The following is an 18,491-nucleotide window of genomic DNA, read 5'->3' as shown; positions in this document are numbered from 1 at the left end:
CTTCTCAATGTGCTCAGAGTGTTCCTTTCTTCCCTCTCCACATGGTCTCTCTCATCCCCCCCAGGTCAAGTCTGAGGCTGTCATTCTCTTCAAAGCATCCCCAGTTTATTCTAATCCAGAGGTCCAGCTATCTGTGGAATTTTCTAGTATTTGTGGCGGTAGCTGTCATTTCACAATTACCCAGGGCCTTGCACTATTTCATGTAGATCGATACCCGAAAAAACAAACCCCTGGCTAATGTGGATCCATTTCTCTGGGCCTGGACACCGCTGGAGGAAGCTGTGGGATTCCTTGGTGCTGATCCATAATGATGGGTGAGGAGGAGAAGGCAGAGGTGCTGTCTTGGATCTTGGAGAAAGGCCAGAACTGGGCCCCTGCAGCTCTGCAGAGCCAGCACTTTCTAGGACTCGAGCAGCCCTGGCACTGCCCCTGGGGAGCTGCTGTGTGGGCCACACATGTGGTAGTCCCTGGTCTCTGATGGGTTTCTACATCGAGAGAACTTTTTGATCTTTAAAAAAAATTTTTTTTAAATGTTTATTTATTTTTGAGAGACAGAGAGCAAGCGGGGAGAGGCAGAGACTCCAGGTTCCAAGCTGTCAGCAGAGCCCAATGCCGGGCAGATGGTGAAATCATGACCTGAGCTAATGCCTACCCGCATAACCTACTGAGCCACCCAGGCACCTGAGAACTTTTTGATATTCAGACTCACCTTAGAGCCTCTGCTCTGTTTGAAACTCCCAGCACCAACATTTTAGCCCAGCTGCCCCTTTTCTTTCAGGTTCCTGTCCAAATAGTCCCATTTCATCCTTATCATATCTAAATTAATCTCACCCAATATCCTCTATGGCATCATCCTGTTTTTCTTCTAGTTTTCATAGTACTTATCTAAAATTATCATCTGTATTTCATTTTTTGCTTGTTTATTGTCTGCTTCATGTATTTACACAGGCCCTATCAATCCTATTTATTCCTGAATTCCTGGCGAATTCCTGGCGAATTCTCTTTGAGTAAAGAGAGTTGTAACTCTTTTTATCTTGGAGGAGGAGGAGGGGAGGTTGTGAGTCAGATGACTACAAACAGTGCCCTGAACTCTATCCATCCTCAGCTGACACCAGAGTTCCAGGGAGAGCCACGTCCATGGCTTTCAGGGCCTGGGCAGCCCAGTGATCTTCTAGTTACCCCAGTATATGAGTTCAGTACAACCAGATACCCTGACAATGCTCTAGGGCACTGTTGGCCACAGGGAAACTTTGGTCAGCTGGCCATAGTGCTGGTGGGGGAGCTCCCCAAACTTCTTCTAGGTGTGCAAACTCTAGGTTAACAAGAGACCATGCTGGAACAGTAGTTATTGAGTACCTTTCATTTTTTTACAAATTAATTTAAATATTTCTTACTTTTTCAACTTTCTCATTGAAGTGTATCTTATATACTGTGAAATTTTACATCTATGTACACCTGTGTAACTGCCACCCAGACCAAGATATATTCATCATCCTAGCAGATTCCTTTATACTTGCTCCCAAGTGATATTCCCCAAGGGTTACTGACCTAGATCCCCATAGATTATTTTTGCCTTTTTTGGAACATCATGTAAAAGGAATTGTACAGTAAGTGTTTCATTTTTTAAAAAGTGGTCATCTAGCCTGACACTGCATGATTAGGAGAGGGTAAGATCCCAGTCGACAGCAATGTGAGTCAGACAGTGCAGGGTTTGAATCATGACTCACTCCCTATATAACCTCTAGCAGCTTATTCAACCTTGTTGACCCTGGGTTTCTTCATTATAAAATTGAGAGAATAATTATTCCTACTTTGGAAAGTTGAGATGAGTAATATATGCAAAGTGCCTCATGCAGTGGCTGACACATAGTGGGTGCTTGATAAATGTGTGTTGGATAAATAAAACTTTATATATATATTTTTTAAGTTTATTTTTGATAGAGAGAGAGAGCGAGAGAGAGAGCGCACTTGAGCAAGGGAGGAGCAGAGAGAGAGGAGACACAGAATCCCAAGCAGGCTCCACACTGTCAGTGCTGAGCCCAACGGGGGCTGGAACTCATCAACTGTGAGATCATGACCTGATCTAAAATCATGAGTCAGGCTCTTAACCAACTGAGCCACCCAGGCACCCCTATATATATTCTTGGCTATAGCAGGCATTTATTAACTGTAAATCGATTGGCCATGTTCCTGCTTGTAGTATGGATTTCTCCTGTCTTCCGTGAACTACCTCCAAGACTTCAGTTTAAGGATAAGGGTGGCCAAGGACTTCTGTAAAGATTTCTTGCATTTTCCAGAATTAAATATGTGACACTTTGGTTTCCTTCCTTTGGATTTTACCAGCCAAAAACTGCTGAAGGTAGGGGGGGTGGGGTAAGGACCATTTCTGGGAAAATGGGCTTATTCAGTATGGACACTTCACTTTAGTACAAGAAACACTTACGGAATTAAGGGCAAAGTTCGATGGTTGTCATTCGTGTTTTATTCGTGCCCTCATTCACACTCACAGGTCAGGCTCAATCTCCGCTGCATTTCACTTTCAAGGCACTGGCTCAGCACGAGGACGGTCCCTTTAAGGCCCTGGAAAGGGTCTCGCTGTTGGTTTCGGCGAGGAAGCCACGCCCCATCACGTGTACGCAGTCCCAGAGGGGCGGGGCCGGCAGCTCCTCGCTTTCGTCACTTCCGGTTCTCTGTCAGTTGCAAGCGAGCGAGCAGAGGGCTGTTCGGCTGCAAGAGCGGAGCGTGAGTGTTGGGGGCCCCGCCCCCACCCTTCGAGCCCCTGCCCGGCCGATCCCCACCCTCCCGGCGGGGCCGCGAGCCGTTTGCGGCCTCTACACCGCTCGGCGGCGACGGCCGCGGGAAATGGCGGCGCTGCCAGACCTCCCCTTTCTCCGCCTTGGCCTCCCTGGACCTCCTCCTTCGCCGACCCTGCGCCCCATGCGCTGTAGGCCATTCCGCGCCAGAAGCTGGCTCCCGGGATTGGCTCGGGCGCGGCGAGAGCTGCGGCCCCGGGCGGCGGGGTGCGGCCGGGTGGGGGGCGGGGAGCTTTGGGGAGGGGGCCGGGGCGCCCCCGGGACAATGCAGCGGCGGCCCGGGCCACAGCGGGGGCGCGTGCGGAGCCTGCTTTTCCTCAAGGCTTTGCTGGGGCTCTCACCGTGACTCCCAGGGTGGGGGGGGGCTGTCTAGGGGAGGGAGAGAGCGGACCCCGTCGGAGGAGGGCTGCGGGGGAAGGACGACTGGTATGTTGGGGGTAGGTAATGCTTCGAGAGAAGAAAATGGCGCTTGGTGCAAGTCCCTCCTCTTCCCATACGGTCTCCTCCGCACTTCGCCGCCTCCCACGCCCCCTCCGACCAACCTGTCTCCCCCCCCCCCGCCCCAGCCGTTGCCAGCCCCAGGGTTCCAGCAGTTTCCTGGTGTCGCGCAACCCCCTTTCCCCATGTTGGTGCTCATCACCCTCGTGTAGTACCGAATTCGTGTGCCTTTTAGTCTACGTTTATTTTCACCTCGTCTTTGCTAGTCCTCCACGCCATCATCAGAGAATGAAGATTCGTTTTTTCAGTTGCGTTTTGTATATATTCTACACTAGCATTTTAATACCACCTGCCTGAATTACTAGCCTGCCTTTTTTTTAAGTAAAAATACATTTTGTCAAAAGTTCAAAGTGGCCTTAGTTACCATTATCTTGTTTTTTTGTTGAATGGGCTTCTAATTTGGATTAATTACGAGGTCATTCTTTGAAATGATCTTAGCCCTCCCCCTCCCCCCCCCCGCAGCTTTTATTAGTAGACCGTATAGTTATGCTTGATTATTTCAAAGTGAAAAAATAGGTTATGTTCAATTTAATTACCTTTAAAAAAATGTTTCTTGGCATCATTAGCTGCTAGCATAAAAAAACTTAAATTGATTTTGGAGTTTAGGATGTAAAATGGAGGCAGTAACAGGATTAGTACATAAAACATGGTTCAGAACATTGTTGGTTCCACCTGAGTTTACTCTTCTCATCAGGAAATTACCAGTTAAAATCAACATGGCTGGTTGGGTATGTTTGAGCTTTTTGAAATTAGTGGCTAGAATTGGAATGGATGGCCCACTTCTTTTACCTTGACCTCCTATTGTGGAATACATTCAATGTCAGTGTAGAGACAGGTTTAGTCTAGAGAGCTAGATTATGATATTTTGAGGAGAAAATGAGGTCTTTTTTCCTTTATTCAACATTTGACAGACTTTATTGTATATATCGGGGCCTTTAAGTTATACAAAAAGTAATGGGACCCATCCTTTTTGGATAGAAAGCAAAAGATTTTTTAATAAGTGGTTTACCACTTGGTTTTATAAAGTGCCTTGAAAAGAAGTACAGCATGCCTTGGAATTCCTTGAAATTTGGGCTTTAGCTTTTTTTTCTTTTCTTTCTTTTTTTTTTAATCACTGCAAAAGTAGAGAAACAAGGCCCTCTGGCTGGCTGTGCTCCGTAAACCTCCACTTGAAAGCAAGGGATTGGCCTATGTATGTACCTCTGGGGAACTAGGGCCATAGTAGGAATTTGAGAAAAGGTGTTGCCCCTCCCATAAGCAGATTCTTCAGAATTTAGTTATATTCCAGAGAAAAAAATCAGTGTAAAATGTAATGAATTGTAAAAATTACGTATAACTTTGTGAACTCTGAATAGGTGCTTGTTATTTTGATGGCATGGTCAAAAAGCCAAAGAGCATGAAGGACATACACAAAATGTGAAAAAATAGGATTATACTGGCGAGTGAATTAGCTATTGACATCTGTATAGTGCAGCTCTTCTCCATGTTGGGTGGATAATTCCGTTAGATCTCATGAGTGAGAAATATAAAGCAGTATTGAGGATATTCCTACTTCCTGGTTTTAGCAGATTGCTGTCACCTGCCTTCTTGCAATTTTTCCTACCCATAAACCTCTAACCTCTCTAAAATGCAGTATAAAAAGACCCAATGGCTTTGAGAAAGAGGTGTAGGAGTATGAGAGGTGTGTGACATTTTACTTCTTTCTCCTTGCTGGGTTCTGGGTGTTATTTTCAACTCAGAAGAGCATAGATTAAGAGTTTAACTTCTAGCATTGTGCCTCACGTCACAATTCCAGTACCACAAAATGATAGAACCATGGAACTTCTTAAATTTTTGCTTGGGAGAGATTAAGCTGGAGGTAATCGAATAATTTGTTAATTATATAATGTATTTGTCTTGCAGAATGCCTAAGTCAAAGGAACTTGTTTCTTCAAGCTCTTCCGGCAGTGATTCTGACAGTGAGGTTGACAAAAAGGTGACTATTAATGCAAGTCATTTCTGTGATACTTAATTCAGCAGTATTGCCCACATCCAGTTCTAAAGGACAGCAAGGCATATCAGAATGGTAAAAAGAGAGCTTGGACAGGTGTTTCTGAAAGTGCAAATGGTTCTGGGACCACTTGACCAAAGTGCCTAGGGTACTTGTTCATGCACACTCCTGGCCCCTAAATCAGACTTGAGCAAGTCTTTGGACCTGAACAAGTCTCCCATTGAGGACTTCTAGGAACACTAACTCTGCAGAACTACCACCTTATTCCCTAGGGGGAATAGCATTAGAAATAGGCCAAAGCCGCTATTTGCTTTATTTGGAAATCTGCCTAATCTGTAGGTATTGTGTGTTGTAGTTGAACTAAATTACCTGAACTCTGAATGCAGGTGTCAATTTTGACAGTGTCCTTGGCCACTGATGTTTATCCAGCCCACTAGGATTACCTCAAATGTAGGCTTGGTACATGTTAAGTTAGAATGTTATTTACTCTGGTCTCCTCCTTTTAGTGAAATCAACACCCAGCAAAGCTAACGTGAAATAACCCATTTTGACAACAGGCTTTTTCTACATTAGTTGACACCTGTGCTGGAAGCTGTGCATTCTGCTTACCTGAGCAGCTCACATTGTAGTCCGAGCTTCCTTCCATGCAGAACGTTTTATTTCCTAGAAGCTTACATAATTATGTCTCTGAGTTTAGTTGACAGTGTTAGTTAAAAGAGCTTATGGGAGAATCTTGGAGAAGATGGATCTTTAGGGAAATAAAGAATATATCACGTAAAGGTTGAAATGAAGCCTCAAAGAGCATACATAGCTGTACTGCAGAAGGAAATCTGTCTTAAATTCTTATTTGCATTTGGTATGGCATTTGATTATGTTCATTTAGCAAATTTTTATTGAGTGTTTATGTGCCGGGCATGTGCCAATCCCCGGGGAGTATCCAGACCCTGATACAAAGAATAATCACTTTCTGCTTATTGAGCAGAATTGATTTTTGCCATTTGTCCCAAATAGTATTCTTAATCCTGTAAGCACTTAAATTAAATACATTCACTTTTGGGGCACCTGGGTGGCTCGGTTGAGTGTCTGACTTCGGCTCAGGTTGTGATCTCGCAGGGTTCGAGCCGTTGGTCGCGCTCTGTGCTGACCGCTCAGAGCCTGGAGCCTGCTTCAGATTCTGTGTCTCCATCTCTCTCTGCTCCTTCCCGCTCATGCTCTCTTAGAAATAAACTTAAAAAAAATTAAATCCGTTCACTTTTTCAGTTATATGCATACGTACATTATATTTTGTCTAGTTTCATCTAATTTAGTAAGACAACACGTCAGTTTGTACTTTCCACCAAAAGGAACACGACTGCCCTCTACTGTTTAGGTTGGGAACTCCACTAGTTTTCATAGGCATTAGCTCATTTTAAGAACCAGGCTATATAAAAAGTTTTTACAATAATGCTGTTTAATTTAAAACGTTGTTTTGATTTTGAATAGTAGTCTAAGCACATTGCTGTCCACCTTTGGTGATTTTTTTTTCTGATGAGGAAGTTCTTGAATTGTTGACTTCTAATGCTCAGTACGAAATAGCTTTCTTAGGTTTGTGTACTCATAAATTTTTCTTTCTTTTTTTAAAAGCTTATTTATTTGTTTATTTTGAGAGAGAGAGTGCGCACATATGTGCATGAGCAGGGGAGGGGCAGAGAGAGGGAGAGAGAGAATCCCGAGCAGGCTCCATGCTCTGCGTGGAACCCGTCTCGTGGCTCGATCCCATGAAATGTGAGATCATGGCCTGAGCTGAAATCAAGAGTCAGATGCTTTAACTGACTGAGCTACCCAGGTGCTACGTGTACTCATAATTTTCAAAGTCAATTTAAGTCCCTTTTGGAATAGGCAGCGCATGAATAACATATCCTAGATTGGAACAAGTTGGTTGTATTCTTACGAATTAATATATTTCCTTTGTAAAAAAAAAATTAGTAGCTGACTAACTTTAATAAACTTGTGGTTTCTAAAAGTTTATTCAAAAGCAGCAGGCCCCCCCCATTTTTTTTCTTCCCAGAGAAATCTGATGTGCGTATCTGGTCTATTAAAGAGTTGTTTCTCTGGTTATTACCTCTTTGATGCCTGAAGTGACTTTTGGGCTCTTGGGAACACATTTTGAAGACACTGTGTTAGATATTAGGTTAATTCCATAGTTCTCTTGTCAAGTGAAACTTGCCTGTGTGTGTTTTTAGGATTCCTCTGATCCTTTAAGTCCTAAGGAGTCAGGAAGTGTTTGAACCTGAAATGTGTTTTATTCTTATGTATGCAGATTTTAACCATTATTCTTGTTTTTCTTTTAAGTTAAAGCGGAAAAAGCAGGTTACTCCAGAAAAACCTGTAAAGAAGCAAAAGACCGGTGAGACTTCAAGAGCCCTGTCATCCTCTAAGCAGAGTAGCAGCAGCAGAGATGATAACATGTTTCAGGTAATTTCCTTAGATCCAGAGGAATTATTATCTGGCTTGATCTGATGAATGTTGAAAGTACTATAATCTGATCCTGCATAATAATTTTTAATGTTTCTTTTCTTTTTTTTTTTTTTTTTTAAAATTTTTTTTTTTTCAACGTTTTATTTTATTTTTGGGACAGAGAGAGACAGAGCATGAACGGGGGAGGGGCAGAGAGAGAGGGAGACACAGAATCGGAAACAGGCTCCAGGCTCCGAGCCATCAGCCCAGAGCCTGACGCGGGGCTCGAACTCACGGACCGCAAGATCGTGACCTGGCTGAAGTCGGACGCTTAACCGACTGCGCCACCCAGGCGCCCCTAATGTTTCTTATAATCATCTTCTATTTGTTGAAATGTAAGAGCAAGTTTGTAGAAATGAAAGTAATTTATATGCTGCTAGATTATTGTTAAAGTCTAGAAACTTGTGGTTTGGCTAAGTGTAAAACAATGAATTTAAAATTATGGACATCCAGGGGCTCCTGGGTGGCTCAGTTGGTTAAGCGTCTGACTTCAGCTCAGGTCATGATCTCACAGTTCATGAGTTTGAGCCCCGCGTCTGTGCTGACAGCTCAGAGCCTGGAGCCTGCTTCAGATTCTCTCTCTCTCTCTCTCTCTCTCTCTCTCTCTCTCTCTCTCTCTCTCTCTCTCTCTCCCCCTCCCTCCCTCCCTCCCTCCCTCCCCCCCCTCCCCCCCTCCCCAAAAATAAACATTGAAAAAAAAAAAGATTTTAAAGTTGTAGGCGTTCAGAAACAGATTGAGAACTGCACATTTAGGAAGCAGTTTGAATGCAGGGCTTGATCTCATGAACCTGTGAGGTCATGACCCAAGCTGAAACCAAGAGTCGAACACTTAACCAACTGAGCCACCCAGGCATCCTTGAGTTGTTAATTTTAGCCATTCTGACCGGTGTGAGGTGGTATCTCATTGTGGTTTTGATTTGTATTTCCCTGATGATGAGTGATGTGTGGAGCATCTTTGCATGTGTCTGTTAGCCATCTGGATCTTCTTTGGAGAAATGTCTATTCATGTCTTCTGCCCATTGCTTCACTGGATTATTTATTGTTTGGGTGTTGACTTTGATAAATTCTTTACAGGTAAAATAGGTATATGTTTTGAATCTACTGATGGCCTTGAAAGACAGTGCCAGGATTAAGGTTAGAATAGGAAAATAGAAGTTGGATATTTTTACTCACTTTTTGCCTAGTTATGTGTGTGGATGAAAATAGACACATGATGGTTATACTTACTACTGTATTGAATATGGAATATGCTAAAAGAGATTTCAGGTGCACTGATCACACAGAAAATGGTAACTGAAATGATATGTTAATTATCTTGACTAGTAATCATTTCACTATGAATAGATCACATCTTCATGTGGTACACCTTAAATGTACACATTTTTTGTTAAAAAATATTAAAAATTTAGACAAAATGCAGATGGATTAGTTATAGATTTTAGTCTTCTGACTTGCCTATAGCTTAGGGGAGCAGACTACTTTGATAGAGAACATAAGTCAGTATATGTAAGGAAGAATTATGAAAGGGCCCTCATTTCTTTAAGTTTGAATGCTGTTTTTTGTTTGTTTTTTTGAATGCCTCCTGTACATCAGGCCTTGCTAAGTTCTGGGTAAGCAGTAATGGTCCCAGTAGACATGGTCTCTGGTTTTGTGGAATTTATAGGGATAAATATTATACTAATAAACATACGTATATATGTATATGTATACGTATAAGTTATGTTAAGGGCTGAGAAATAAAAGGGTAGGTTATTATGAGAGAGAAGGTGCTGTGGGAATCTCTCTCTAAAGAAGTGACATTTGAAGCTTAAGACATAAAGGAGGAGCCAGTCATGAAATATACGAGAGAGGGAATCCTTTCTAAAGTGGAGAGGCTTGTGCAAATATTTTGTGGCTGGAGCCTAGGAAACCTGGTTGAGAATGTAGATAGATCTGGTTGGTAACGAGGGTGAAGGACCAGGTCTTGCACTCTTTGAGTTTTATTCTAAGTGCTGTGGGAAGTTTCCTTAAGGGTCAGAATGAAATGTGGAATCTGCAAGAGAAGCATCCCGTCCTTTCATAGACCTTCTTGTAGAGAACGGACTTTCTTGTGCAGAATGAAGTGCTGCATTGGAATATTTTAACTTAATGTTTGCAATAGAGGTAAAAACTTTCAAGGATTTGGGCAACTATCTACCTTGGGCTTTCTCTGATTAGTTCTTGTTTACCGTTTGCCTGCCTTTGTCTGTGTAATGAAAACATCTGTAGCATTTTAATGGATTTTATCTTGTCTATTGAAGAAACAGGATCCACATTTAGAGATTTTATTATGTTAGAGCAGTTTGGGGAAAACCACATCTATTTTTAGGGGGTGGTTATCTCATCAAAAAAAGTGGGTTCAGTTTTTAAAACCTCATTTGGAAAGCTTCCTGAGCCTCATAAAGCTGTAAGATTCCTCACTCTTTTGAAAGCGCCTCTTGGTTTCTCTAGGAGGAACTATATATTTTATTTTCAAAGTGACTTTTCACAGTCCTTAGTAGTGACAGGCATTCTACAAGATAATCTTTAATTTTTTGAAATGGTAATTTCAATTTCAAATACCAATTTCAAATATCAATTTCAAAGAATACCAATTCTTTGAAATGGTAATTTGGCCATAGAAAAATATTTTAGGGGCGCCTGGGTGGCTCAGTCGGTTAAGCGGCCGACTTCGGCTCAGGTCATGATCTTGCGGTCCATGAGTTCGAGCCCTGCATCAGGCTCTGTGCTGACAGCTCAGAGCCTGGAGCCTGTTTCAGATTCAGTGTCTCCCTCTCTCTGACCCTCCCCCGTTCATGGTCTGTCTCTCTCTGTCTCAAAAATAAACGTTAAAAAATTTAAAAAAAAAAAAAAAAAGAAAAATATTTTGGTGATAATACTGAATTTTAATTGGTTTAAGAACACAGTAGAGTACATTGGTTATATAAATATAAAATGAGGACTTCATTTTTACTTATAATAGTGGTTTGACAATTTTATTAATATTTTATTTGAAATTTTTTTTTCCTAGAATTTTTGTAGTTTTAACCTTCACGTTTAGGTCTGTGATCCATGTAGAATTAGTTTAGTTTTTCTGTGTATGGTGTGAGATAGAGGTTGAACTAATTTCTCCCCCCCATGGAGATATTCTTAGAGTTATTAAATCAGTATTGTAAGTCCCAATGAACAGTTCCACTATGAGAATTATTCTGGCCTTATCTAATTTATCCATTAAAACAGTTTACTAAGAACCCAGTATGATAGGCACTAGGGGGTTTCAAGAAGACTGATTAAAAAATAAGCCATTAAAAGTGACCATAAGATCACTGGTGACTAATTTAGTGTAGGCAGTGGGAATTTAATTAGTAGAAACAGTATTCCTCTCCTTTCAAAATTTAGCAATAAATGGAAGAGGGAAACACGGAGAAAGTTTACAAAATGCAGTTAGGGAAAATGTTTTCTAGAAGAGGGGAATGAGCATGTTAAGAAATGGTAGGTATGAAGCCAGTGAAATGGGAAAGAACGTGTATGAAAGAAACGGGTAGAAAAAGTAAAGAAAGTTAACTGGTAATGATGTGAGTACAGAGAAGAAAGATTTGAAGGCACTTAACCCGTACCCAGTGAACTTCATTTCTCCATAAAGCATGGGGCATACCCTGGAATTAGGGGTATACCAGCAGGACAAGAAACTTAACTTGAAAATGGAAAACTAAAGGAAAATGCACAAGACCTAGCTGAGACCAGAAAAAGCAGTCTAAAAGGACATAGGCGAGATGGAAGCCATTAATATGTACTGGGTCAGCACAGCTGTGATTCTACTACGGTAATAACTTATATCCCCGTGAAAAGGATTATTTAATAATCAAGGGGCCCTGGTTCAAAGGGAAAGGAGCATAACCGAACCCCAGATCTTTACATGTTGATGTAAGCACAAAAATCATAGCTGGTTTTTAGTCAGTAAGCCTGAAGAGTAGTTTCAGAATGAGTAAGAGATGGGCAGGTGTTAAAAGTTTTGATCAGAAAGTGTGACTTCTTAGTTTAAGTGCTAGATAGTATATTACAGCAGTGTAAGACATCCTGGAAAGTGCTTACAGACACTTTGTTGAGTAAATTGTTTTCCTTTGTAGTTTGTTAAGCACAGTGTAAGGTTTTTGAAAAATAGTTTTCTGTGGGTAGTTTTAAGTTCTTACTTTGAGACTATGGGTGAAGTGTATTAAAGATGTTATTTGAAATGAATGTCTAAAAGGAAAAGCTTTCTCACGTTACTATTGACTGGATCTCTGGATTCTTAGAATGGTGTATTGCTGGTGGAGTCTATGGATTCCTACTGGTTGTAGTTTGTACTGCAAAACTTTGCTTTCTAATGATTTTTATTGTGGTAAAAAATAAAAAACACTTTACATAGAATTTGCCATTTTAACCATTTTTAAGCATACAGTAAAGTATGTGTATATTATTGTGAAACAGATCTCCAGAACTTTTCATTTTGCAAAACTTAAATAACAACTCCCCTTTACCCCCTCCCCAGGCCCTGATAACCACCATTCTACTTTTTGTCTCTCTGAATCTGACTAGTCTAGGCATTTCTTAAAAGTGGAATCATATAGTATGTATCTTTCTGTGAGTGGTTTCTTTCACTTAGCCTATGTCAGCAAGGTTCATCCGTGTTGTAGCATGTGATTTCCTGTTTGTTTATTTATTTATGAGAGTGTGAGCAGGGAGGGGCAGAGGGAGAGAAAATCTTTTTTTTTTTTTTTTTTTTAATGTTTGTCTATTTATTTTGAGAGAGAGAGGGAGGGAGAGAGAATCCCAAGCAGGCTCCGTGCTGTCAGTGTGGAGCTTGATGTGGGGCTTGATCCCACGAACCACGAGATCATGACCTGAGTCGAAATCAAGAGTCAGACACTTAACTAAGTGACTGAGCCACCCAGGTGCCCCTAGGATTTCCTTTTTTTAAGGCTAATACTCCATTGTATGTATATAACACATTTTATTTATGTCAACATTTAGGTTGCTTCCATCTTTGGGGTGCTGTGAGTAATGCTGCTGCGAACATGGGGGTACAAATAAATATCTTCTCGAGACCTTGCTTTTATTTCTTTTAGGTACATACCCAGAAGTGTGGCTCCTGGATCATTGCTAGATCATGTATTAGTTCTGTTTTTAATTTTTTTGAGGCATCTCCATACCATTTTCCATAGTGTTCCTCTGTTTTACTAATGATTCCTTTAATGTGAAAATGATTGGAAGGGTCAGATGTGCTTCATTTAATTCCGTCTTTTTAAGAAAGATTTTTTGAGTGACATTTCCTTTGGTTGTAGTTTCGATATTCAGAATAGTAGTAAATATATATATGGACATCACTCTTGAATACCTTTCTATGTTTTTTTTTCTTTGGCAGATTGGGAAAATGAGGTATGTCAGTGTTCGAGACTTTAAAGGGAAAGTCCTAATTGATATTAGAGAATATTGGATGGATCCGGAAGGTGAAATGAAACCAGGAAGAAAAGGTGAGATTTAATTTCCTGAATTTGGTCCTGATATTAGGACTGAACTAAAAATTATCTAAGTAACGTATCTTACTTGAAATTGAAATAATGTTTGGCAGTGCATTGGGAGAATCTTCATTCAGTTGAGTGTTCTGTAGTCTTTTTGGATATGACACTTCCTTCAGTCACCTGTCTTAAATAATTGTTGGAATAAAACCCAGAAGAAAGAATACCCCTAATATCATTTCATTTGGCTGCTAATTTGTTTGGCTATTTTTTTTTTTTTAATGTTTGTTTATTTTTGAGTGGAGGAGGGGCAGAGAGAGAGGGAGACAGAGGATCCAAAATGGGATCCGTGCTGACAGCAGAGAGCCTGATGCGGGGCTCAAACTCTCAAACTGCAAGATCATGACCTGTGAAGTTGGATGCTTAACCAACTGAGCCGCCCATGTGCCCCTGCTTGGGTGTAACTTTAAAAAAAAAAAAAAAAGTTTATCTGAATTCTTAAGTAGTAGGCACTATCTGAGAAGTTGTAAAAATTGTAATGAAAAATTCTGGTTTATAGTGTTTCCTTTTGGTTCATCTTCTAAAGGATATTCTTTAACGGGGCGGGGGGGTGGGTGGGTGGGATCCTTTTACTGGGTCTTTGTCCTCTTTCCATTTATGCTGCATCCCATCCCAAGCATATCAGCATCATAGAAGCATACTGGATTTTTTCACCAGATTTATAGCTAGAGAACATTTATGGATTAGCATAAATTCCTATATTTGGGTAGTTAGCTGCTTTAGGTTGATCCTTAGCTAATAATAAAAGGCCTCTTTATCTTCTACTCTGCCTGTTTGTCATTTTGAAGGTACTGCTTGTTTGCTTCATGTGGGTTTTGGGTTTACTAAACCTAACGTTTGTTTTCATACCCTTTAACATTTTCTTGTTCAGGTCGTTTCTGGCTCATTCAGGTTGTTTCATTGTGGGCAATGCCACATTTCTTGTTTCTGCAAACATTTACTAAAATAATTTGATCAGCTTAAAGTCTTTCCAAGATGTTCATGCATTATGTTCTTCTGCCTTCCTCACAATTTCATGGCCTCCCAGCAGTTTTCTGAAAAATACACTCATTCTTCCAATTCTAGTTTATTTCTTTATTTACATGGGTCAAGTATTAGAACATTGGAAGTTCCAAGTTCAAAATACTTTCTGTTCATAGTCTTACATCTTAAATAGAAAAGACATGTTATTAACTAACATTTTAAGTGTTTACTTATGTGTCATGTGATACACTTAGCTTTTTATTCAGATTAACTAATGTATTGGTTCTCAACACCCCTTTGAGGTGTAAATACCATTTTACTGGTGAGACCGAGGCTCAGAGGTAATGACAGTTTTTTAAGGTGACATTAGTGATTGGGAGGTAGTGATAGAACCCTGACAGCATGATTGCAGAATGCATTTTTAATCAGTACATACATTCTGAGAAGTTCTGTATGGGTCACGTCCCAGGAATTTTTCCAAAGTGAAATGAAGGTTTCTGGAATAACTCAGCACAAAGTCATTCACCTTGAGTTCCTGTAAAAATTTGAGCAAATGTTGGAACCAACTGGATGTAGAAATGGAGTGTCACATACAAAATCTGGACCTGGCCACTTAGCCTGCTAGTTTACAAACTAGCAAATTAGCTTGTGAGATGCATCTTCAAATCATTTGTTCTCACGGGGTATAGTAAGTATTGTGCAGGATACAGTGTTGGAAGTAAAACTAGATATAAGACTGGTCTTGGTTCAGGTAATTGTGATGAATATGTAATTAACAAATTAAGAGATTTGACTCTCAGTATGGTTCCATTATGCCTTTCAAAGTGACGGCTGTTGATAAAGCAGTATTTTAGTTGTAAGTATGAAAATCATCAAGAAAGCATAAATAGAGTTTCAACTTTTAATTTTTAAAACTTTGTTTTAGGTATTTCTTTAAATCCTGAGCAATGGAGCCAGCTGAAGGAACAGATTTCTGACATTGATGATGCAGTAAGAAAACTGTAAAATCAGAGCCATATAAAACCTGTACTGTTCTAGTTGTTTTAATCTGTCTTTTTACATTGGCTTTTGTTTTCTAAACGTTGTTTTCCAAGCTATTGTATATTTGGATTGCAGAACAATTTGTAAGATGAATACGTTTTTTTTTAATGTGCATTATTAAAAATGTTCTGAGTGAAGCTAATTGTCAACTTTATTAAGGAGGATTGCTTTGTGCCCGCCACCTAGTGTAAAATAAAATCAAGTAATACAATCTTAACTGTTGTGGCCTTTTTTGATCAAAGGAGTTGGTACTGTTTAAGGCCAAAAGTAACAGTTTATAGACCTGTTAATTTCAACTTGGCTTTTACATTCGAAAGGATTTGTATTGCATTGGATTTATAAACTCTGACTTGTGAAATCCATAGTTGATCTGTTTTCTTCCAGCCCAATGTCTAGACTTGTTGTATTTTTCCACCCCAGTGATACTTCACTTTCCCTTTTTTTTACTTCATTTTCCTTTAGTAACTTGTCATGTTCAGTTTTCATTTCACTTTTTGCTCTTTTTCTTGAATATATTCTAATTTGGAAAGTCAGTGAAACTGTCAAAATGTTAGTTATCTCAATAAGGTACTTGTAATTAAAATATTATATGAGAGCTACAATCACTAATTCTACTGTATTAAATATTAGGAGATATAGTTTGATAAAAAAAAAAACATGGCTTGTATGAAAACTGAACAAGTAAGTGTATGTCGTTACCTGTAGCGTTCTGTGTAGTTACCTTACTGCTTAGTCTGCAGAGAATAGTGACTTAGATGTCTGATTTGCTTTCACTTATTAAACATGTTCACCATGGGATGATGTCTATAAAATCAGATACTGTTATATTAGATTAGGATTTAATAAAAATTGTGAAAGCTTATTGGCCTAACATTTTATTTTGTAACATGGAGTATATATATAGCCTGAGATCTCACTGAGCTTTACTGTCATAGTAATGTGGTCAGTTTTTGGAGGAAAGAGTAGATAGAGCATATTCTTACTGGCCTTTTCTTAGTAGGCTTGGTTCTTTTGCAGTTTTATCTCTCGGATAGTAGTATTCTAGACTTAATGTTAAGTTTTAGCAGGTACTCTGAAGTGATTTTCACTGAACCATAGTGATGAAGCAGATCCAGATTGAGGCACAAATTTCAGGGGCTTTGCAGCAATAAATAGGGCATGGTGTGCCTTAGGTAAAGAATGTAAAGGAGCTATAACTGAAATTGGAGAAGGTGGCAGTGAAGAGGAAGGAATTCTCTTCACACTAAATGATAACACGTGATATTTTGATCACATTGATAGGACACAGTTCTAAATTGAATGGTAAAAGAAACGTTTAAAGACGTGAAAAATTCTTGTTAACAAATTACGTATTTTTGGTAGCTAATCTTAAATGGTTTACTGCCATATCAGAGAGTTGCACTATTATACCAACTTTGATTACTGCATCTAAAACATTTTATAGAATTGTCAAGGACTTGATTTCAAAACCAGCTGCCAGGACACATACAGTTACTAAATTTTTTTTCTGGCAGCTGTTCTGTTTTAAGTCTGTTTTTACATTTTTTAGATGATTTTTTAGTGTTTTTAGCAGTAGCCCTAATAGGTGCATAATTGGGGAAGTAAATCCTCTCTTCTGGTATTTTAGCATCCAAATAATAGGTACCAAAAGTGTTCAAAATGGTATTTTAGACAAATCATGCTTGATTGATAACTTCCCCTTATTTGGGAATATAAATGTGTTCTATTAACTTAATTGGGTGAATTTGTAAAGTATTCCTAGATACGTATACAAGAAAGGGTAGTTAGAACACAGAGCTTTGATTTCGGTGTAGTTGAAGGAGTAATGGGTAGATTTCCTAGGTATGTATGAATTCAGGGTGCCGTGTGCATTTTGAACCAATCTGCTGATACAGAGGTGGTGCTGAAATCTACTACCTAGGCATTTTGTAGCTGTATAGCATTAGGTCATTAAAACCTTCATGTAAGGAGAGTTTCCCTGGCAGAATTTGATAGGTTGACTGCTAAATTCATTTAAGTCTACTGGATATGCAATACACAGACATTATTTGTCTTTTTTTGGGTGCAGGAAACGATGAGAACTGGGTTTAAAAGAAGAGAGCAATTAACTGTACTGAAAAGAGAAGATAGGGGACTGGTGTTTTCTGTTTAAACTTCTCTTCCTGGTAAGGTTTCTTCCAGGAAGAAAGCTTGACATTTTGAGACAGCAGTTTCTTACTTCGTGATGCCAGAATGGATTTAATTGATGCCAGATCCGAGTGTAGTTGTAGCAGGGTGTTTCTAATGGGGTTTTCCCTCTTTGTCTTTTAAAGTATGAGTGGCATTTGACCAATTTCCAATGCCCTTGGTGTTTTAAAGAAAACCACTAAAAAAGAAAAACTCTTAATAATTTGATTATTCTCTTTTGCTTCTTAAATGCTTTTGAAGAATACTCCTACCTCATTAGCCAGTCAAGTTGCTGTGGTGATGTACCTATTTCTACATAGGAGAAAAGACTTAGGAAAAAAAGTATGTTCATCCTGGCTTGGCTATTGAGGGGAAAAGAGAAAGAATTGGGTGTTACTTAGGTGTTCCTGACACTTAAAAGTCAGAAGAGCACTATAAAAGTTTGAAAATTTAAAAAAGCACTGGCTGATATTTTGGTGTCTCCTGAAATTCTTTGCTATTTACTTTTTATGGAAATTAATCCAGTGAAAAACTTGAAAGTTTTTTTTTCTTTTTTTAAGCGGTATTTTCCAGATAAAGACTAGGGGTAAACATTCACATAGTCACAAATATGTAATTTTGTAATTGTGGAATAACCTGTATGCTTTGTTTGGTACATCTTCCATGGAGAGTCAATGAATACAATACTCCATCTGTGAATATTTTAAATGTTGAAATAAAAATAAGAAATGTGCCCTATGTGTCATCCCAGTTTCACAGACCTAAAGATGAATGGCTTAGTTATTTGTTGAATGGATTTTGTTAACAAATAGAATGCCTTTCTGTGTGAATGCTTCTGGAATGTGAATTCGCCTCAGCGTGTTAAATCTTCTGAGGACCTCTGGGATGGGACGGGATGGGCCAGGCAGGTTGGGGTGGAGTGGGCCTGTTTTTCCCATCTCTCTGATCCAGATGGGAAAATGCAAATACTGA

At 39.6% G+C, this 18,491-nt stretch overlaps 1 protein-coding gene across 2 annotated transcripts; it reads left to right on the top strand.

Annotated features, from left to right (window-relative positions):
* The first annotated feature begins 2,595 nt into the window (after positions 1–2,595).
* Positions 2,596–18,252, top strand: SUB1 (SUB1 regulator of transcription). Of its 2 annotated transcripts, none has more exons than XM_003981522.6 (5): positions 2,596–2,742; positions 5,214–5,286; positions 7,633–7,755; positions 13,196–13,304; positions 15,238–18,252. In XM_003981522.6, the coding sequence occupies exons 2-5, from the start codon at positions 5,215–5,217 to the stop codon at positions 15,315–15,317; spliced, it is 384 nt and encodes a 127-aa protein (XP_003981571.1). In that variant the 5' UTR covers positions 2,596–2,742; position 5,214; the 3' UTR covers positions 15,318–18,252. The 2 variants fall into 2 exon arrangements, with proteins under 2 accessions (XP_003981571.1, XP_023094946.1); XM_023239178.2 differs by lacking the exon at positions 2,596–2,742 and adding an exon at positions 2,811–2,944.
* Positions 18,253–18,491: the final 239 nt, after the last annotated feature.

Source organism: Felis catus, chromosome A1, assembly GCF_018350175.1.
Source record: "Felis catus isolate Fca126 chromosome A1, F.catus_Fca126_mat1.0, whole genome shotgun sequence".
In the NCBI taxonomy this organism is placed as follows: Eukaryota; Metazoa; Chordata; class Mammalia; order Carnivora; family Felidae; genus Felis; species Felis catus.
The sequence above is the reverse complement of the archived record's forward strand: the minus strand, read 5'-3'. Positions and strand labels throughout refer to the sequence as shown.

Bases quoted from the DNA above. Each gene is read 5' to 3' on its own strand.
- SUB1 (XM_003981522.6), top strand. From the start codon at position 5,215: ATGCCTAAGTCAAAGGAACTTGTTTCTTCAAGCTCTTCCGGCAGTGAT. The intron at 7,756-13,195 runs GTAATTTCCTTA...TTTCTTTGGCAG, and splicing joins GAGATGATAACATGTTTCAG to ATTGGGAAAATGAGGTATGT. The intron at 13,305-15,237 runs GTGAGATTTAAT...ACTTTGTTTTAG, and splicing joins AATGAAACCAGGAAGAAAAG to GTATTTCTTTAAATCCTGAG.